This window comes from Cynocephalus volans, chromosome 10, assembly GCF_027409185.1.
Source record: "Cynocephalus volans isolate mCynVol1 chromosome 10, mCynVol1.pri, whole genome shotgun sequence".
Lineage (NCBI taxonomy): Eukaryota > Metazoa > Chordata > Mammalia > Dermoptera > Cynocephalidae > Cynocephalus > Cynocephalus volans.
The window spans coordinates 24,711,112-24,734,613 of NC_084469.1; the positions used below are offsets into that span (position 1 = coordinate 24,711,112).

Below are 23,502 nucleotides of genomic sequence, written 5' to 3' on the forward strand. Positions count from 1 at the left end.
TTCAAGAAATGTTTGCCTACCCTGGAAAACAATGTGAACTCAATATTTAAAATGGCTTTATTTTCTCTTTATAAAATATTCTACATTGAAGATAAAGTAATAATAGGTACATTAGATTGGGAAAAGTATTATGAAACTGGCTCAGCTCCCATCTCTTCCCAGTGCCCCTGTTTTATATCAAGTTAACATATGAAAATTATATTTTGGAAATTTACATTTTTTATATACACCACACACACATTTATTTTAAAAGAACACTTCTGTTGGGCTGGCCCCGTGGCGCACTAGGGCGAGTACAGCGCTTGGGAGTGCAGGGCGCTCCCGCCGCAGGTTCGGATCCTATATAGGAATGGCCGGTGCGCTCAGAGCGCGGTGCGGGCGACACCACACCAAGGGTTGCGATCCCCTTACCGGTCACAAAAAGACAAAAAAAAAAAAAAAAAAAAAAAAAAAAACACTTCTGTAACATTTTAATCTCTACACCTATTCTTGCTGTGAGGCTGTTATTTAAATCAGTGGTGACTACAACAACAAAACTCTAGCACTCTACTCAGTACTTTGGGATTCCAGGAATAAACCTGTATTTCAAAGGATATTGGGGAGAAAATGAGAAAATGGGACTTATGTGCAGAATCTCACATAACTCTATTTTTCTTCACAACCCCTCGATAAAGTAATACTTCTTGTCATGAATTCACATGGCTCACTGATTCCTGGAAAGAATAAGGATTGTTTCACTTCATTCTATTCCACTTAACAAGTCATGTGGTCCACATTTTAAATGTGTTCTTATTCACTGCCTATAATCTCAAAATAATTTTTTATCATCTCTGAAAAAAGATTAGTATTTTATTATTTTTTAAATTTTTTATTTATTTATTGTTTTTGTCTTTTTTTTTTCATGACCGGCACACAGCCAGTGAGTGCACCGGCCAGTCCTATATAGGATCCGAACCCGCAGCGGGCGTCGCCGCGCTCCCAGCGCCGCACTCTCCCGAGTGCGCCACGGGCTCGGCCCAAGATTAGTATTTTAGAGAATGATTTTTATATACTCTCACCTTCATTTCCACTACATGCTCACAAAGCTTTCTTTGTGTTACAGTACTTTGGGTACTTATTGCATGAAGAACAACTTTACCATTACATGAGGCGAAACTGGTAAAGGCAGCTAAGCTGCCTTAGTAGGATGACTATAAAACACACATACTGTTTACTTTTAGCTTAAATACGGTTTTAGATGTAGAATTAAGAAGAAAATTCAAGTGCTTTTAATATTCCAGTAGAGTGTTTAGTCTTTTGGGAACTAGGAATCTCTTAGAAATCTGATAAAAAAAAGTTTAAAAAGTAAATGTATACATTCGCACAGACAAAATTCTTCATATAATTTTAGAATGTTCACAGACCACCAATGCTACTGCGTGGTTCTTTTAGAACTCCCAAATTTTAATCTTAAAATGAAACACTGACAAACCTACAATATCTAAAAGCCTTTAAGTAGAGAGTTAGCAAGAGGGAAGAGGATTAAAAACTGCTTTATATTTAATTTTAAATAAGTTGTTCTAAAAGAATAGGTTGTTTTAACTAAATTAGTATTCAGTTTAACCCATTAAAATCCTGAAATGGCTTTTAAAAGCCAAAGTCATAGTTTGGTTTTCAAAGAACCAGTTAGTTTATAAAATACTAACCTGCTGTGAAAGTGTCTCATAAAAATCAATAACTTATATGCACATGGAGAGCTCTTTTGAAATATATATTTTTAAAGTAGCTATCAACTGGTTTTCTCTAGGACAAAAATGTCTTAAAGTGTAACTTTATTATACTTAATAGTATTTAGTCTCAGAATTTAATGAAAACCTGAGTGAATTATTTCCCAAAAGGAGAACATTATAAAATTTACAAAAAGTACTACATTTTCACTATCTTCCACATCTTTAAAAATAATTCATATCAAAACCCAAAGTATCCACACCTCAGGAACACACATTGTCTCATGTATCATATAAATACATATTTCACTGATGGTAGTATCAATATATTTTTGGAACTAAAACCTGATAAAACATAACTAATATCAGGGGCTGACAGCTCACTCCGAGCATGGTGCTGATAATACCAAGGTCAAGAGTTCAGATCCCCTTACCAGCCAGCCACCAAAAAAAGAAAGAAAAAAACATGACCATGACCAATATCAATAAAAATGCTGCATAGCAAATTTCATAAGTCAATTTATAAAAGGATTGCTTTTTTCTTTCACCACTGATTAACATCATTGTAATTTTATCTCAGAATAAACAAAAACTCAAAAAAATTTTTAAATCCATAAAATTTGAATTTGGATCCAAAACATATTCTGCATAAGAGGTCAAAGTTGGGCCAGTCTATGTGATGAAACCAGTTATCAGCCAATGTCCCCTTTAACTTCTCTTGGTAAAAACTGAACTATATGATGCAAATAAATGCACATTGACAATAAGATCACAGGGGCTGACTCAGTTGGTTAGAGCACAGAATTACAACACCAAAGTCAAGGGTTCAGATCCCCTTACTGGCCAGCCACCAAAAAAATAAAAATATAAAATAAAAAATAAAAGAAGAAACAGTAAGATCACTACCCATACATGATTAATTACGGCAAATTCTCTCTGAATCAGGCAGACAATTAACCTTCAAAGTAAATCTAATTACATATTATATGTTCGAGTACAATAAACAGAATCATCTATAATATGATTATGCAGCTATACACCAGAAGCCAGAACCTTCTCTCTATATTTTACATATTCCAATCCATGATACATACACCTCCAAAGAAAGCTGGCTTGCTATTAAAAGAGAAGATCATTAGATTCTGTTAAGTAAACAATTCCATAAAACATTTTAAATTTACAATAACTATGCTATCTTCATACTTTGTAATGTGTTCTAAAATATCTCAAATTACCAATTAGATTCCCCTTGTTTCCATCATATCACCTGTGCTGAGAAATACATTCCAAAACTTAGTGTTACCCAGAAACCTTAAAAAAAAGAAAATCTGAAAATAACTCTAGTAGAAAAAAAAACATTTCAAGGAACAATTTTAGACAAAATCTTAATAAATAAAGCAATGTTAGGAAGTCTAGAAAACATGCTCTAGAGAAACACAGAAAGCCTGAATTTTAATTTATGTGATAAACTACATAATGGCATTAGTATAACACTGAACAAAAGTGTTAGAAACAGAAAATTAATTTCAAAGTGATGGTGTATATTATGTTAAACCCACATACACTGAGAATTAGCAGGCTGAAGCAGCACTAGAAATAAATATCTTTATTAAGCAAGAAGGCCATCCAATCCAGTCAATTTGCTCCCAGCTGACCAAATCTACTTAACATACTCAAAAAGAAAATTTTGAATGGACATAATAAAAGTATATGTCTCTAAATTTTAATTTATTTCTGAATTTAAAATGGAAATTTATATGTAAACCTTAATTTATTTGTAAAGCTTAGAAGTTTATATGTAAGGTTTTATTATATGTAAAGTTAAAACAAGAAATGAAAGATGAAACCACATGAACAATATATTCTAAATTATACCTTTTAAAAAAAACTATCTACCTGACTCCTATAAGTTTTCTTTATATCTGTCTCTACAATCATTTGGATTATGTGAACAAAGATAGGGCTTAGTCTGATAAGTCACACTGACAGATAATGGCAAATTTAAAATGAATGCATATTACATTTTGGACAAATTTTATCCACTGGAAGAAAATAATTATGACTATTATAATTTTCTCCCTTTAAATTAGGTCAAGTTCGTAGAAGTAGACAATATATTCCTATCATGTTTGCAAAATGAAGTGTTTCTCTACAAATATGGACTCACTGAGTTTTCCTTTATTTCAAAAGTACTATGTTCTCATTCCAATAATTTAGAATTGATTTTCTCTGAGGTAAAAGTGGTTTCACCATTAGAATTTCTATAATCTAAGCACAAATATCTGAATTCTGGCTGAGACTGTCTAGGTGAAAATATAAGGAGTAGAAAACTAAATTTAGCAATTTTAGATTTAGAAAGTGACACTTTCACACCATATACTTCTATGATTAAGACAAACTTTCCCCTCTAGGAAAAGAAACCACTCACATTACCTGTGAACAAGAAGCAAGAATGAAGAGAGTCAGCATTTCCTAAATCCTTGAAATTAAGTTTCTTTTGCATTCATTTATAATTTTAAAAATAACAATAATAAAATTAGACCAAGGATATCCAAAGGAACAAATGCTCACAAAATACCTTTGGGATAAATCAAACCAAAGGAACACAGAGAATGTTTCAATGTAACTTAATTCCAGGGTTAATTGAAATGAAAGCTATTTTGTGCCAGAATTAGTAGAATGATTTTACAGTGAAGGTCAAATAGGCTGAAGTGAAGATGTTCTTAACAAACAGCAAAAGATTTTTGTTTTGCTTTGAAAGAAACAGCTAATAAAAAGTTCTCCAAACTTACTGATTTTTTGTTTTCCTTTTTTTCTTTTACTGTAGCTTTATTCAGTAGGGAGTGGCAAGTTGCCTACAGAACAGAGATGAGCACAAACAAGTCACAGCACCGACTACATACAGCAACAAAAACAATGTTGGCTTGTACATAAAACTACACAGTAAAATGTAACACAAATGGAATCAACAAAAAAATTAGAAATCAACTGAATTTTGTGGGATGAATTTAATTCTGGATTTTTATTTTTATTACATTTTTAAGCCAAGCTCTAAATAAACAGTGAGAAATGTTGAAACCCAATCATGTCTACTATTTCTGGCTATGAATCACAGAAAAGCTCTCCCCAGTGAATCTGAGGATATTAAATATTTACATTTTAGTTAATTCCTAGCTTTTGATAAATTTCGTATAAAATGTTCATTACAAGTAGATCACACACTAAAAGCATTTCTTCATGTCTACATAATTTTCTCTTGATATGCAAAATATTTCTCTGTGTATCCTTCAATTGACTTAAAGTTCTTTTTTCAATATCTGGCATTTAATTAAGATCCTATTGACTAAAGAAATAAAAATTAAATATAATTAAAATTCACTTTAGAGATTCTGAATTAAAAATCTCTCTTTAAAAAAATTACTGTTAAAATTTCATATATTTTCCAATGTTTGCAGGCTACTTCTTAAAATGGTTCTAATTAGAGGAGGTTAAAAGCTCTGCAACATTTGGAAGAAGAATGTTATCAGCTCAACTAGAAAAAAGCATTAATTAATATTAAAGTGAAGAAAATGCAGAGAAATTTATAGAATAAAACTGTAAGCCTGTTTAAAACTTTTCACATACTACAGTTGACCACTTATCTGAATGTCTCAAAAGAAAGCACCCAAAAAAACCCCAAAACCCACAGAGACATATTGGTTTCACCTCCCAGAGCTCCTTCTAGGCCAAGAGTTCCTTCAAAATTAAAAGATTCCTGACTGGAGTACACTAGGCAGAACAGTAATTTAAAAATACTTTTAAAACCAAATTAGAATTCATTAATCCATTGATACATGGCATCTTATTCTAGGAATTCTGGGCATCTGACACCATAACCCATAACTTGGGCTTAAAGTTAGTTCAACATTCACCCGTCCGTCCGTCCATCCATCCATCCGTCCGTCCAAGCAGTTATTGTGCACCTACATGCCAGACACCATTCGAGGCACTGGGAGACAGCAGTAAAACGAGACACAGTCCCTTATCTCACAGAGCTTTGGTTCAAACTTTAGACTATATACAAAAGCACTAATAACTATATATATCACAAAATGTGGTTCTGTACATTTTTTTCAATTATGGTATACAACTATCATTTATAGCCTAAAAAAAAAAAAACTGTGTAAACTACTTCGGTTTGCAGAAGCAAATTTACTGGGAAAAGATAACATTTATTTAGAATCATAATAGTTAGCTCTTTCTCAGAATTCTCTCACCATAACATAAGAGATATCCACTGCGGGAATTATGTTCTTTGTATTCTAAAACAATCAGGAGGAAAAGTGAAAACAAATACATGAGAAAAATGACTTAGTTACAAATCTGACACATGGTCACAGTTGGCAATTCTTACATAATCTTAACACAGTCCACTAAGTAAGGAAGGCATATAAAGTAACAGAGCTGATTAAAGCATGATTTGAAAAGGCTTAATGGCCAAAATACAAACTAAAGTAAAAAGAGCTAAAGCTCAGAAAAGTTTATTAGCTAGCAATATACTCACTAAGCTTTTAAATTTTCCCTAGAGGTCCCAAAGCAGGAGCCATGTTTACTAAAGAAAAACTGTCACTCCTAGGTACAAAGGTACCATTATGTTACTGCCAAACTCAGAAGGGCAAGAAAAAGCAAGAAGAGGGAAGGTAAATAAAAACAAAAGAGCAAAGAAAAGGGAAAAACTAGGTTTGGGAAGAGACTCAATGAAAAAATACCTTAAGATCAAAGCTCTTTTTTTTTAATCCCTCTTTTCAATTAGTGAATATAAAATTCCTTGTTATCAGTCATAAGAAAATAAAGCCCTATTTACAAATAGCACAGCATATCTTTGCTCCATAGAACTCTACTCTCCAACAATGTTAAGTTTACCCAACACTTCAAAACAATGCACTTATACAACATTTAACTAATGTCTTCAATGAGAATAATTTTAGGTAAAATTTTGATATGATAATTTAGGTCTGTTATTAAGATAATACAGGATATTTTATTATGAAGTGCTTTAAAAAGCATAACACATAGTATTTAATAAGCTACCAATTATCACCTGGCTCTATTTTCTATTTTCACTATTTCCTTCCATTCCTAACTATGAAAGCTGGAAGAATCTTGTCCTCTTGGGTAGGAGGGATGGAGAAATTTATTCCTTCATTAAATATTTCCTAAGTACTTAATAAGTGCCAAGCCCTGATCCTTTTACATGATCATAATCATGGTCTCAAATTGGTCTTCTAGTTTGGTGAGGATACAGACATTTTTCTTTTAGGATAACAGCCACATGAAGAATTTCCACCAAAATCTACTGGACTGTGTAATCAGGTAGTGAATGTCCATTCACTTTTAACTAGCTAAAGTCAAAGCCACTTTCATTTTAGAAACCCATTTGCTCTCTGACATAGTTACTACTAAGCCAACCAAAAAGTTGATCCAGACTATTTTTAATATGTGCTCACTATTTCTCATCTGCCTAGTTTTATAAACAGAAAAATTACTGAATTAATTCAAAGAGAAATCTGAATAAGTCCCTAACTTAAGAGAAGATATTATTCACTGTATTAAGTTTCATATTAAAATTAAAACACTCTCTAGCCTCAGATTTAACTAGCTAAAAAATTATGTGGGACTTTCCTAAGCTTCTTTGAGTTTTTTTGAAAAAGCAGAAAAGTCATAATAAATTAAGAGAGACAATGCTAACTAGGTATGATTTGTCACCCATGTATATTAAGAAAAGTTTTGGGTTTTTTTAAAATAGATACAGCAGATACATCTTTAAAAATAGCAATGGGGGAAAAATTCACACAGAGCAGCCTCAAATAGCTTTTTAAAATGGTGATTTCACTGATGCTGTTAATGTCTCTAAGCAACTGAAGCTGTGTGCCAAAAAAACAAATGGCTGGGGATGACTCTGCAAAGAGAGACACACAAAGGCATTGATTTTGGTAAGTTACCCCCATCCCAAACTCCAGACCCACTAATGTTTCTTCCAAAATCAGTTTACAAAAGATCAATGTGGATTAGCAGGACCTCCCTTAGAATAAATAAATCATATCTAAAACTGCATATGCAATTTAAAAAAAATAGAAGCCATAAGAGACCACAAACCTAATTCCCTCAACAAGGAGGGAATGACTGTGGACATCTGAACTCAGAAGCATTACTTGCAGTACTAGTGGTAGAAAGTCTAATAATTTGGTCTGAATGATGATGCAACATATCTTATGAGTAGCATTCTACATAGAACAAACAGAACAATCAGTCTGTCCTAGGAAAACCTGACGCATTATATCTTAAGGAAGAAACCAAATTTACAGATCAAGCAATTCATAATGCAAAAAGCAAGGAAGAGAGCTGCCTTATGTGTGAAAGACGCTGTAAGTAACTGAGGCAAAAGATAAAATAAATAAATAAATTCCATAATATACCTCATTTCAGCAACATCCATCATACCCAATAGACTCAGTACATTTTAAATTGCTCCCAATGCAAAGAAAATTTAACGTTTGAAAGAATTCTCTAAAGGTACTTCAAATTGTCTCCTAAGCAATTTTTAAGTTTTTTTCAAGGCCAATTCCAACAATTCTTAATGTATTACTCATCCAAATTTACTCAGTATTATTGTCAACCACCCACTATCAGCAGCTAAATTTCTCTTCGGTCAAACATTCTTCTTACGGTAGCTGTGGATTAATAAGGGTAATCTCTAACTTTCAGCATACCTGGTATAAGCAGTGGCACACACTTCGAAGCTGGGGGGGGAACTCTGAGGAGGAACTGATGATAGCATGGAAGAACTTTTCAGTCATCTGAAGAAGGTTCCGCTGGTTTTCCTCAAGGCTCTCTGATGGTTCTAACCTACCAAAAAAAAGGAAAGGCAAAATCAAAAAACTTCTGTTCAAACAAAGAAACAAAATCACTCCTTAAAAAAGAGATTCTTTAGGAAACATTCAGCCAAATGCAATGTATGAACAAACTGTAAAAAAGACAATTTTGAGACAACTGGAAAAAATTTAACACAAAACTGATTTTAGGTATTATTAGAAATGATTTTTAATTTTATTGGATGTGGAAATACTTGGGCTTTGTGTGTTTTTTTTAAGTCTATATCTGTTGAAAACATGATCATTAGGATTTGCTTTAAAATACTTGAGCAAAAAAAGGGGGGAATGGAACAGGTAAAAATAAGAACAGCAGGTATTCTTCCTATTCACATTCCTCTATATGTATATGCCCATATGAAAAAATTAATACACACATATAAATGATGTGGCTTTTAAAATTTCTCATCAGTAACAGCAAATTACACTGTTTCTGAAATTTATCCATGTTAACTAATATATGATGATCTAGTTCAATTCACTTTACTGCATAATAGTCCATTGTATTGTATACTATGATTTATCTGTTCTATTAATGAACATTTAAAAATTTTCGCTACTGCAATGAACGCTCATGAGCATATATGAGAGTTTCTCTAAGACAACTACCTAAAAATGAAATTTCTGAGTCATTAAGCATATGCAAATTTAACTTCATTAGGTACTGCCAACAGCTGTACATCTGGTAGTGTATAAGAATTCTTATTCCCTGGCATTGTCACAAATTTAGTGAACCAATCTAGTAGGTACGAAAGGGCTTCTCATGTTTTAAACTTCTATTTCCGCAATTCCTAATAAGTTTAGACATGCTCCATACATGAGGGGTCTTCAAAAAGTTCATGGAAAATTCATACTATGAAAAAACTATGCATGGATTGTAAAATTTTTTTGCACCAAAATAAACTCATACTAACTTGTTATATAACATGTCTAATCAGGATCTAGTTTGCAGGACTAGAAAGGACAAGACATCAGTTAGAAAAGAGCTCCTATCAGAATATAAATTTTGCTAAAATTGAAGCAAGAACAAACATTAAATCGATGGTGAAGCTTGGGTGGAAGAATGGTGAAATCACTCATGCTTTACAAAAAGCTTATGGAGATAATGCTCCAAAGAAATCAGCAGTTTACAAATAGGGAACTCATTTTAGGAAGGGAGGAGACGATGCTGAAGGTGAAGCACACTGAGGCAAGACCATCCACGTCAATGTGAAAGGAAAAAAATCAATCTTGTCTGTGCTGTAACTGAAGAGGACTGATGATTAACAGCAGAAATAATACCCAACAACAGACATCTCAATTGGTTCAACTTTCACAATCCTGTCTGAAAAATCAGTTGAACAAACTTTCTGCACCACAGGTGCCAAAACCGTTGCACCCAGATCAGCTGCAGATAAGAGAAGAACTTTTAATGGAAACTTTGAACAAGTGGAATCAAGATTCTGAAGCATTTCTTCAACAAACTGTTATAGGAGATGAAACATAGCTTTATCAGTATGATCTTGAAGATAAAACACAATCAAAGCCATGACTACCAAGAGGTGGAAGTGGTCCAGTCAAAGCAAAAGTGGACCGGTCAAGAGCAAAGGTCATGGCAACAGTTTAGGATGTTAAAGGCATTTTGCCTGTTGACTTTCTGGAGGGCCAAAAAATTACAACGTCTGCTTATTATGAGAGTGTTTAGAAAAAGCAAAATCTTTAGCAGAAAAATGCCTGAGAAACCTTCACCAGAGAGTCTGTCTTCACCACGACAATGCTCCTGCTCATTCCTCTTATCAAACAAGGGCAATTTTATGAGACTTTCAATAGGAAATCATCAGGCATCCACCTTATCATCTGGATTTGGCTCCTCCTGACTTTTTTTTTTTGTTTGTTTCCTAATCTTAAAAAATCTTTAAAAGGCATCCATTTTTCTTCAGTTAATAACGTAAAAAAGACTGCATTGACATAGTTAAATTCCCAGGACCCTAAGCTGTTTAGGGATGGAATAAATGGCTGATATTATTGCTTACAAAAGTGTCTTGGACTTGATGGAGCTTATGTTGAGAAATAAAGTTTATATTTTTTACTTTTCTATTAATTCCATTTTTCCATGAACTTTCTGAAGTCCCCTCATATTTGTGGCCTTCAGGTTTCCCCTGTTTTGAACTGCCTTTCATACCCAGTCTGACATTTCTAACTGCTACATGTTCCTCCCACCAGTACCTAAAACTCAGTATGCCCAAAAATGAATTGATTTTTCCATTTACTCTTATGTCCTATCTTGTGCTCCCAATGCTGTCAATGGCATCTTCACTATATTAATCACCTCAGTCAGGCTCTCTGATGTCACTTTTTCCTGCTCTACTTCATTACTCTCCATATCCAATCAGTGTTGTTAATTCTTATCAGTATGTTTAAAGTCTTGATGTTGCAATTAAAGACAGCAATTCTGAAGGTAAGGTAGACTTACTAGGTTTAAATTTCAACTCCACCAGTTATTAACCATTATGAGCTTGGTCACAATAATACTTAACTTCTCTGGGCAATAGTTTTTCTCATCAATAAGACAGAAATAATAATGAGTACTTTATGGGGTTTAATTTTTACCCAATGGCTATCAAATCTATAAAGCTTTACTCCCCGAATGGCCACCTCTGAACACTTAAAACACATCCCTTATGAAACTCACTATTTAACTACTTACTATGTCTTATCCCCCCTACTAAACTGTAAGCTCTTTGAAGGAAGTATTTACCTTTGTCCTCTTAAAGACTAGTACAGTACCTTACCAAAGCAAATATTTAAAAAATACTTATTTTCAATATCTTAACTATTAACTTCCTATTTCTATACTAATTTACTTATTACATAAATGTTTTGGATACTTAAGTTATTCCAGATTTCTTGCAGTTCACTGTACAATGCAGCATGTGAATACAGCAGGACTTCAGAAATTAATACGGACTGCAAGGTAAGAAAGATTTCATGAAACAGGTGAGTTCTAAAGGAGAAATAGAATCTGCATAGGCAAAAAGAAGTAAGGTGTTACAAAAAGAGGAAGAAGATAAGGTAGGCACTGAATTCAATCCAATAAACATTTATTACTATTTGCCATCTTAATGTCAGGTGCTGAGGATTCAACAATAATTAGCCTTTGATCTTTCCAAAGAGGGGAAAGACATGTACACCAGGTATTATACACTAGGTAATGATGTAATGAATTAAAGGATATTGTGATACATATATATTTGGTCTCTGCCCCTGGTTCTTGGTACATAGCTCCTAATATCCTTACAATATCCAGAGTGATATGAGTGTCTTTTGTATGACAGTGAGGTGACTGGTAGGTGGGGTGCCCTAGAGAGCTTCAGGATGAGGGCTGCTCACTTGAAAGACCAAGGCATGATTAGAGGGTTGGGACTTTCAGCCCACCTCTCAACTTCCAGTGAGGGGAGATGGGTTAAAGGTTGAGTTTATTACCAATGACCAATGATTTAATCAATCATGCCTATGTAATGAAGCCTCCATAAAACTCCAAAAGCTTCCAGGTTGCTGAATACATGGAGGTTGAATACATGGAGGTGCATGGAGGGTGATATACCTAAAGAGGGCACGGAAACTCCACACCCTCTTCCCCACACCTTGCCCTATGCATCTTTTCCATCTGGCTGTTTATCTCTATCCTTTACAATAAATACATAAATATAAGTAAAGTATTACCCTTACTTTTATGAGCTATTCAAGCAAATTAGCCTACCCTGAGGAGGGGGACGTGGGACTATCTCCAGGCAGACAGTGTCAGAATTGAGTTGAATCATAGGACACCCAGTTGGTATCTGCTGGAGAATTACTTGGCATGTGGGGGAAATTCTGTACACATCTGGAGACTACTGCGTGTGAGTAGAGAGAAATGCAGCTTGTTTTTTCCTTTCCAGATTTAAAAGACAGCAAAGGAGAGAAAGTTATGATTAATACGTCAAGGCTGGTGGTTGTCGGAAAGCCAGAGGAAGAAAATGAACTTGGAATATGTGGATAACTGAAAAGACATGGGTCTAAGCGTTAGGATTACATGCAGGGAGAACAGTTAAGAAGCTACAATAGTAATTCAAATCTTAGGTACAGAGGACTTAGAAGTTTTGGGATATGAATAAAAAGATTAACAGTTTCTTTAACAAGGCTCAAAGAGATTCCCTGAAACCTTGAAAATTCTTATCTACTTTTTGGGAACTTTCTTTTTGAATCAGCATAGTTAGAGGGACATTGTGGTCTGTTTCAGGTGTCCATCTAATATAACACCCTCTAGGCACACTACTCTTACCTCTCACATGCCAATAATAACTTATTGGCTATTCTATATAATCAAGCTTTCTGTTCACTTATTTAAGTGTTTATGTATATAAAACATTTCCCTCAGTCTGATTTTTCAAAGACCCAGCTTTAGGTTTCATAATACTTTTTCCTATTGTTTTCCTGTTTTCAATTTCAATGATTCCTGCTCTATTTTTTATTTCCTTCTGCTTGCTTTAGGCTTATATTGCTCTTTTTTCTCTAGTTTTATAAGGTAAGAACTTAAATTACTAATTTTAGATCTTTCTTCTTTTCTAATATATACATGTAATGTTATAAATTTCCCTCTAAACACTGCTTTTAGTACATCCCACAAGTTTTGATAAGATATATTTTCATTTTCATACAGATTTTCTTTTTTTCTTTGCATTTCAGTTTGGAAAGGTTCTATTGATATATCTTCAAGCTCACTGATTCTTTCCCTGGTTGTGTCTAGTCTACGAATGAGCCCAAAGATATTCTTCATTTCTGCTACAGTGACTTTGATTTCTAGCATTTTCTTTTGATTCTTTCTTAGGGTATCCATCTCTCTGCTTATATTACCCATCTGTTCTTACACTGTCTACTTTTTCCGTAAAAGCCCTTTAAGCATGTTAATCGTAATTATTTAAAATCTCCAGTCTGACAATTCCAAAATCTCTGCCACATCTAAATTTGGTTCTAATGCTTGCTTTGTCTCTTCAGACTGTGAATTTTCTTGCTTGTTAGCATGTCTTGTAGTTTTTTGTTGAAAGCTAGACAAGATGTATCAGGTAACAGAAAATGAAGTAAATAGGCCTTTCGTGTGATGTTTAGGAGTTAGGTTGTGTTTAATGTTTGCTGTAGCTGTAGGTGTCCATTTCCTTTAATGTCTTTGTTTTTGCTTCCCCTGTTGTCTTTGGGTTTCCCTAGAAACTTCTTAAACACTCCCTGTGTTGCAGCTTTCTCAGTTGTAATCCACTGTTAATATACTGAAGCCCTGTTGATATGATGGAAAAGTATTAGGGAAGGGAAATATTCTATAATCTGATTATATCTCCATTGTTTTACTGGGCCGAAGTCTCTGAGCTGTGACTTTCAGAAGAGTTTCTTAGCCTTCCCCCCTCCATACCACCCCCACACTTCCTGCCATGTGAGACAGGAAGGGCTAGAGGGAACTAGAGATGGCTAATTTGCCCATCCTCCAGGTCAAATAAGGTTCTGATAAAGTAGTTTCTCCTGAGAGCAGGCCTTTGTTTGGATAACAGAATACTATGGACATATTTTTATTTATTTATTTTTTATTTATTTATTTATTTTTTTTTGTACTTGTACTTAACAGCTTTACTTTATTTATTTATTTATTTATTTATTTATTTATTTATTTATTTATTAAATTGTATTTTGTCGATATACATTGTAGCTGATTAATGCTCCCCATCACCAAAACCTCCCTCCCTTCTCCCTCCCCCCCTCCCCCCCAACAATGTCCTTTCTGTTTGTTTGTTGTACCAACTTCAAATAATTGTGGTTGTTATATCTTCTTCCCCCCCCCGTTTGTGTGTGTGTGTGTGTATGTGTGTGTGTGAATTTATATATTAATTTTTAGCTCCCTCCAATAAGTGAGAACATGTGGTATTTCTCTTTCTGTGCCTGACTTGTTTCACTTAATATAATTCTCTCAAGGTCCATCCATGTTGTTGCAAATGGCAGTATTTCATTCGTTTTTATAGCTGAGTAGTATTCCATTGTGTAGATGTACCACATTTTCCGTATCCACTCATCTGATGATGGGCATTTGGGCTGGTTCCAACTCTTGGCTATTGTAAAGAGTGCTGCGATGAACATTGGGGAACAGGTATACCTTCGACTTGATGATTTCCATTCCTCTGGGTATATTCCCAACAGTGGGATGGCTGGGTCGTATGGTAGATCTATTTGCAATTGTTTAAGGAACCTCCATACCATTTTCCATAGAGGCTGCACCATTTTGCAGTCCCACCAACAATGTATGAGAGTTCCTTTTTCTCCACAGCCTCGCCAGCATTTATCGTTCATAGTCTTTTGGATTTTAGCCATCCTAACTGGGGTTAGATGGTATCTCAATGTGGTTTTGATTTGCATTTCCCGGATGCTGAGTGATGTTGAGCATTTTTTCATATGTCTGTTGGCCATTTGGATATCTTCCTTAGAGAAATGCCTACTTAGCTCTTTTGCCCATTTTTTAATTGGGTTGCTTGTTTTCTTCTTGTACAGTTGTTTGAGTTCCTTATATATTCTGGATATTAATCCTTTGTCAGATGTATATTTTGCAAATATTTTCTCCCACTCTGTTGGTTGTCTTTTAACTCTTTTAATTGTTTCTTTTGCTGTGCAGAAGCTTTTTAGTTTGATATAATCCCATTTGTTTATTTTTCCTTTGGTTGCCCGTGCTTTTGGGGTCGTATTCATGAAGTCTGTGCCCAGTCCTATTTCCTGAAGTGTTTCCCCTATGTTTTCTTTAAGAAGTTTTATTGTCTCAGGGTGTATATTTAAATCCTTAATCCATTTTGAGTTGATTTTAGTATACGGTGAGAGGTATGGATCTAGTTTCATTCTCCTGCATATCGATATCCAGTTATCCCAGCACCACTTGCTGAAGAGGCAGTCCCTTCCCCAGTGAATAGGCTTGGTGCCTTTGTCAAAGATCAGATGGCAGTAAGTGTGTGGGTTGATTTCTGGATTCTCTATTCTATTCCATTGGTCAGTGTGTCTGTTTTTATGCCAGTACCATACTGTTTTGGTTATTATAGCTTTGTAGTATAGCTTAAAGTCAGGTAGTGTTACGCCTCCAGCTTTATTTTTTTTGCTCAGCATTGCTTTGGCTATTCGTGGTCTTTTATTGTTCCATATAAATGTCTGAATAGTTTTTTCCATTTCTGAGAAAAATGTCTTTGGAATTTTGATGGGGATTGCATTGAATTTGTATATCACTTTGGGTAGTATGGACATTTTCACTATGTTGATTCTTCCAATCCAAGAGCATGGAATATCTTTCCATCTTCTTGTATCCTCTCTAATTTCTCTCAGCAGTGGTTTGTAGTTCTCATTATAGAGATTTTTCACCTCCTTGGTTAACTCAGTTCCTAAGTATTTTATTTTTTTGGTGGCTATTGTAAATGGGCAGGCTTTCTTGATTTCTCCTTCTGCATGTTCACTATTGGAGAAAAGAAATGCTACTGATTTTTGTGTGTTGATTTTGTATCCTGCTACTGTGCTGAAATCATTTATCAATTCCAACAGTTTTTTTGTAGAGGTTTTAGGCTGTTTGATATATAGGATCATGTCATCTGCAAACAGGGACAGTTTGACTTCATCTTTTCCAATCTGGATGCCCTTTATTTCCTTCTCTTCTCTGATTGCTCTGGCTAGTACTTCCAACACTATGTTGAATAGGAGTGGTGAGAGTGGGCATCCTTGTCTGGTTCCTGTTCTTAAAGGAAAAGCTTTTAGCTTTTCCCCATTCAGGATGATATTGGCAGTGGGTTTGTCATATACGGCTTTAATTATGTTGAGATACTTTCCCTCTATACCTAACTTATAGAGGGTCTTTGTCATGAATGAGTGCTGAACTTTATCAAATGCTTTTTCAGCATCTATAGAGATGATCATATGGTCCTTGTGTTTGAGTTTATTAATATGGTGTATCACATTTATTGATTTGCGTATGTTGAACCAACCTTGCATCCCTGGGATGAATCCCACTTGATCGTGATGAATAATTTTTCGTATGTGTTGCTGTATTCTGTTTGCTAGTATTTTAGTGAGGATTTTTGCATCTATATTCATCAAGGATATCGGCCTGTAGTTTTCTTTTTTGGTTATATCTTTACCTGGTTTTGGTATCAGGATGATGTTTGCTTCATAGAATGAGTTTGGGAGATTTGCGTCCGTTTCAATCTTTTGGAATAGTTTGTAAAGAATCGGTGTCAATTCCTCTTTGAATGTTTGGTAAAATTCTGCTGTGAATCCATCTGGTCCTGGGCTTTTCTTTGTTGGGAGCCTTCTGATAACAGCTTCAATCTCCTTTATTGTTATTGGTCTGTTCAAATTTTCTACGTCTTCACGGTTCAGTTTTGGGAGCTTGTGTGTGTCCAGAAATTTATCCATTTCCTCCAGATTTTCAAATTTGTTGGCGTATAGTTGTTTATAGTAGTCTCGAATGATTCCTTGTATTTCAGATGAATCAGTTGTAATATCGCCTTTTTCATTTCTAATTTTTGTTATTTGAGTCTTCTCTCTTCTTTTTTTTGTTAGCCATGCTAATGGTTTGTCAATTTTATTTATCTTTTCAAAAAACCAACTTTTTGATTCGTTGATCTTTTGAATTGTTTTTTGGTTTTCAATTTCATTCAGTTCTGCTCTGATCTTAATGATTTCTTTCCGTCTGCTAACTTTAGGATTGGATTGTTCTTGTTTTTCTAGTTCTTTAAGGTGAAGTGTTAGGTTGTTCACTTGCCATCTTTCCATTCTTCTGAAGTGAGCATTTAATGCAATAAATTTTCCCCTCAATACTGCTTTTGCAGTATCCCACAGGTTTTGGTATGATGTATCATTGTTTTCATTAGTTTCAATAAACTTTTTGATTTCCTGCTTGATTTCTTCTTGGACCCATATGTCATTAAGTAGAATGCTGTTTAATTTCCATGTGTTTGTATAGTTTCCAGAGTTTTGTTTGTTGTTAATTTCTAGTTTTAATCCATTGTGGTCTGAGAAGATACATGGGATAATTCCAATTTTTTTGAATTTATTGAGACTTGATTTGTGACCTAATATGTGATCTATCCTGGAGAATGATCCATGTGCTGATGAGAAGAATGAATATTCTGAGGTTGTTGGGTGGAATGTTCTGTAGATATCTGCCAATTCCAATTGGTCTAGAGTCTTGTTTAGATCTTGTGTTTCTCTACTGATTCTTTGCCTAGATGATCTGTCTAATATTGACAGTGGGGTGTTCAGGTCCCCTGCTATTATGGTATTAGTGTCTATTTCCTTCTTTAGGTCTAATAGAGTTTGTTTTATAAATCTGGCTGCTCCAACATTGGGTGCGTACATATTTATGATTGTTATGTCTTCTTGATGGATCAGTCCTTTTATCATTAAGTAGTGTCCCTCATTGTCTCTTTTTATGGTTTTTAGTTTAAAGTCTATTTTGTCAGATATAAGAATAGCCACTCCAGCTCGTTTTTCTTTTCTGTTTGCATGGTAAATCTTTTTCCATCCTTTCACTCTTAGTCTGTGTGAATCTTTATGGGTGAGGTGGGTCTCTTGTAGGCAGCATATAGTTGGGTCCTGCTTTTTGATCCAGTCAGCCAGTCTGTGTCTTTTAATTGGGGAATTTAAGCCTTTAACATTAAGAGTTGTTATTGAAAGGTGTTGATTTATTCCTAGCATTTTATTGGTTGTTTGGTTGTCTTAGGTGTCTTTTGTTCCTTGCTTTCTGATTTACTGTTTGGTTTCTTTGTTTGTTGGTTCCTTAGGTTGTAGATAGTGTTTTTGTTAGCTTGTTTTCTCTTCATGAATGCCATTTTTATTGTACTAGCGGGTTTAGATTTTTCTTAGGTTTTTATGGCAGTGGTAGTTATTTTTCAGGAACCAAACCCAGTACTCCCTTGAGGATTTCTTGTAAGGGTGGTCTTGTGGTAGTGAACTCCCGCAGTTTTTGTTTGTCTGAGAAATATACTATTTGCCCCTCATTTCGGAAGGATAGCCTTGCAGGGTAGAGTATTCTTGGCTGGCAATCTTTGTCTTTTAGTATTTGAAAATATCATCCCATTCCTTTCTAGCTTTTAGGGTTTGTGATGAAAAGTCTGATGTTAACCTGATTGGGGCTCCCTTATAGGTGATTTGACGCTTCTCTCTTGCAGCTTTTAAGATTCTCTCTTTGTCTCTGAGTTTTGCCAATTTGACTATGACATGTCTTGGAGAAGGTCTTTTTGGGTTGAATACATTTGGAGATCGTTGAGCTTCCTGGATCTGAAGATCTGTGATTTTTCCTATACCTGGGAAGTTTTCTGCCACTATTTTGTTGAATATGTTTTCAATGGAATCTCCATTTTCCTCCCCTTCTGGAATACCCATGACTCGGATATTTGAGCGCTTGAGGTTGTCTGATATCTCTCTCAGATTTTCTTCCATGTCCTTGATTCTTTTTTCTTTCTTTTTGTCTGCTTGTGTTATTTCAAACAGCCCATCTTCAAGTTCAGAGGTTCTCTCTTCAACTTCGACAAGCCTGCTGGTTAAACTCTCCGTTGTGTTTTTTATTTCGCTGAATAACTTCTTCAGTTCAGCAAGTTCTGCTACATTTTTTTTCAGGACATTGATTTCCTTGTATATTTCCTCTTTCAGATCCTGTATACTTTTCCTCATTTCATCATGATGTCTAGCTGAGTTTTCTTGTATCTCATTCAGTTTCCTTAGAATTATCACTCGAAATTCCTTGTCAGTTATTTCAAGGGCTTCTTGTTCTATAGGATCTAGAGTATGAGATTTATTAACTTTTGGTGGTGTACTTTCTTGATTTTTTGTATTTCTGGTGTCTTTTTTTTGGTGTTTATTCATTGTGGCAGGGGGTTTCACAGTCCACCGGTTTGAGACTAATGACTAACTAGGATGTTGCTGTGGTTGCCAATTTGGTATGGCTCCCGCCGTGACTGCTCAGTTGGCCTCTAGTGTCTTGTGTGTGTGGTTGCCTCGGGTCTTGGGCTTCTCCGGGGATCCACCTTTCTGGTCAGCTTGTACTCTGCTGGGCTGGTGGATCACGTACCACAGGGTGTGTGATCTCTGTTGAGCTTTCACTTTCTGTACAGGACTTCTCCCCGTTCCGTGTGCTCTGGCCCAGGCTGTTAGATCGTGCAGTGGCGACCCCACCGGGTGTGTGGTTTCTGTCGAGTCTCCGCCTCCCTGGCCGCAGGTCTCCCCCCTCTGTGCACACTGTGCTGGGCTAGGGTGTGTCTTCTGCACCCCTCGTCTATCAGCTGGGCCTTCAAGACCCTGCTCAGCACCGCCTCACCCAGGAAGTCTACCAGGTTTCTGCTAGGCACAGACGACCGGTCTCTCTGGGTGCCTTTGTAGCACTGTGTAGATCTTTCTCGGGTCTTGTTCACCTTTGTATCCCCCCGGTATAAACCGAGTCTAGTGCCCGCCTGCAGCCTGCTCTCCGGCAGGTTCAAGCGGACCTGGGAAGTCTCCTGCCACACTATTCCCAACCAGAAATTCGTTAGGCTTTTTTCCAAACTGGTGGTCGCAGAGATGGTATCTGCCTCCCAGTAACAGGAAGTTTACCGGGGCCGGAGTCCAGGGTGTGGTGGAGTGACAGTCGGCCGGCCCGTACTTCCTAGCCCTCCCAACACTGGTCGGGATGCCCCACACCCCCAGCCCTGCCAGAGAACCGCGGAGGGAGAGGGAGAGGAGGCCGGCCCGCAGGGTCCGGAAAGCCCCGCGCCAGGCCAAGCAAATGGGCTCAGTGATGGCCGAGCAGGGCGGAGCTGCCCGCACCTGGGAAAATGGAGGCAGCACCGGGGCAGTGAGTGGCCTGGTGGTGCATGCGGGAGGCGCATGGGCATCCACCCCCCGAACAGAGCTGTGCCAGGGATCACTCACAGTGCTGTGCCAGGTCGGGCGCTCGCTCTGTCTCTGGTTTATTGCCTTCCGTGTTCTCGGCGCTGCCGCCTCGGGCTGTTCAGTCGCGGCGCGGCTCGGGCGCTCCCAGGAATCTTCTTTAATGCCGGCCTGAAACCTCGAATCCTGAATAGGGCAGCTGGCCGCCTTCAGTGCGGCCCCAGCCTCCGGGATCCTGGCTGCATCCACAGCAGCCCTGGCGCCGTGTTCCCTGTTTCAAGACTCGCTTTTGCAGCTAAGAATCAGTTCTTTTCCTGCTCCACACTTCAAAGCTGTTGCCTGTAAATGAGGCAGCCTCTCCTGCCGGGGGCAAAGTGGCGTTGAGCCCCCATGACCGGCCAGCAGCAGCAGTCCTCCCTTAAGAGATGGCCAGAGGAAGGTCCACAAGTTTCCCGACTGCCTGAGGCCCAGTGGCCACCTTTTCCACCTCAGCTACTCCGCGCCAGCCGCCGCAGCCGCCGCCATCTTGAAAACTCCTGGACATATTTTTAAATGGTTACTTTACCCCTTTCCCTTGCACAAGGCACAAGGGGATTTTTCTCCCATCTTCACCATGAAAACGTGGTAAGGCTTCTGGAGGTAAAGCTCACAGAAGTGTGGGGTGCCCCCAGGAGCTTTAACTCTCAGGCTAGTCCTCACTCAGCCTCCAGCAACTTATCAGTTATGGTCTAAGCATTCCTACCAGTTACTGGCTCCAGCAGCAGCCTCTCCTGGTAAACTGTGATTCTTCGTATTCACCTGTCTCTCCAGTTTTGGGGTGGTGATTTGCCCCGTAAACTCAATTCTCTGATGGATCTAAGAAGAGTTGCTGATTTTCAATTTTTCAACTTCTTTCTTGTTGTGAACATGGAGTGGTGACTTTCAAGCTCTTTACATATCAGAGAGAGCCTCAGTCTGATTTAAGCAACCTGAATATATTAAGTTTGCCACCTAATTCTCTTATTTGCACCACAGCACTTAATACAGTAGATTTATTTTAGGCAGGCAGTTAGTACACTAAGTCTTTAACCTTTAGAAAGTGAAATTACTTAATAACAAATTTATTCAAGTCAAGATAAAAAAATCAACATATAAAAATAAGTAGCATTTCTATACACTAACAACAAACTATTCAGAAAAGAAATCAAGAAAACCCCATTTACAATAGCATCCAAAAAAAAAAAAAAAAAAAACAACTTAGGAATAAATTTAACCAGGAAGATGAAAGATCTGTACCCTGAAAACTACAAAACATTGATGAAAGAAACTAAAGATGACACAGATAAATGGAAAGATATCCTGTGCTGATAAATTAGAAGAATTAATACTGTTAAAATGTCCATACTACCCAAAGCAATCTACAGATCCAATGGAATTCTTATTAAAATTCCAATGACATTTTTCACAGAAATAGAAAAAAATCCTAAAATTTGTATGGAACCACAAAAGACACTGTATAGCTAAAGAAATCTTGAACAAAAAGACCAGAGTTAGAGGTATCATACTACCTGACTTTAAAATATACTATTATAAAGCTATAGTAACCAAAACAATACTGTACTGGCATAAAAACAGACAAACGGATAAATGAAACTAAATAGAAAGCCCAGAAATAAACCCACGCACTTATAGCCAACTGATTTTTGGCAAAGGTACCAAAAATGTACACTGCAGAAAGGACAGCCTCTTCAATAGGTGGTGCTAAAAAAAACTGGATATCCACTTGCAGAAGATTGAAACTAGACCCCTATCTCTAACCATAAATAAAAATCAGCTCAAAATGGATGAAAGACCTAAATTTAAGACTCAAAACTGTGAAACTACTAGAAGAAAACACAGGGGAAACACTACACAAAATGGGAATGGGCAGTGTTTTTTTGAAGAAGACTACAAAGACACAGGTAGCTAAAGCAAAGATACACAAATGGGACTACATCAAACTAAAAAGCTTCTGCACAGCAGGGGACACAATTAAAGTGAAGAGAAAACCCACAGATTGAGAGAAAGTGTTTGCAAACTACACGTCAGACAAGGGGTTAATGTCCAGAATATATAAGGAATTCAACAACAAAAAACCAAATAACCCAATTTAAAAATGGGCAAGAGATCTGAACAGATATTTCTCAAAAGAAGACATGCAAATGGCCAATAGGCACATAAAAAAAAGCTCAAAATCACTAATCATCAGGGAAATGCAAATTAAAACCACAATGAGATATCATCTCACCCCAGTTAGAATGGCTATTCTCAATAAGACAGAAACAATTGCTGGTGAGGATGTGGAGAAAAAGGAACTCTCCTACATTGTTGCTGGGCATGTAAATTGGTACAGCTATTATGGAAATAGTATGGAGGTTCCTAAGAAAACGAGAAATAGATCTACCTTAAAACCCAGCTATCCTACTGCTGGGTATATAACCAAAGGAAATGAAATCAATATACCAAAAAGACACCCACACTTTCATGTTCATGGCAACACTATTCACAATAGCCAAGAGATAGAACCAACCTAAATGCCTAAATGGATTTAAAAAACCTGTGGTATATACACATAATGGAATACTATTCAGCTATTATAGTAAAATGAAATCCTATCATTTGCAGCAACATGGATGGAACTGGAAACCAATCGTGTTAAGTGAAATAAGTCAGGCACATAAAGACAAATACCACATATCACTCATATGTAGAACCTAAAAAAAAAAAAAGAAAAGAAAAGAAAGTGGTTCTCATAGAAGTAGAGAGTAGGATAATGGTTACCAGAGGCTAGAGGGAAGGGGGGCGGTGGGGAGAAGTGGTAGACTAACAAGTACAAAACTATGCTACCTACCTAAGTGAATGATTTCGCACTATACAGTAGATGCATGTATTAAAACAACACACGGTACCCCACAACATATGTAAAGGTAAATGTTAAAATTTAAAAAAAATGTTTTTAATCAAGTTGAAAAACTATGTATACG

At 36.4% G+C, this 23,502-nt stretch overlaps 1 protein-coding gene across 6 annotated transcripts in view; it reads right to left on the bottom strand.

The window, feature by feature from the left end:
• NF1 (neurofibromin 1) overlaps positions 1-23,502 on the bottom strand; it is a 228,507-nt gene that overhangs the window by 98,432 nt on the left and 106,573 nt on the right. For all 6 annotated transcript variants that reach the window (XM_063109114.1, XM_063109113.1, XM_063109109.1 and 3 more), the window contains one exon: positions 8,456-8,591. In XM_063109114.1, the coding sequence (XP_062965184.1) occupies positions 8,456-8,591 (136 nt within the window). The remainder of the gene's footprint in view (positions 1-8,455; positions 8,592-23,502) is intronic.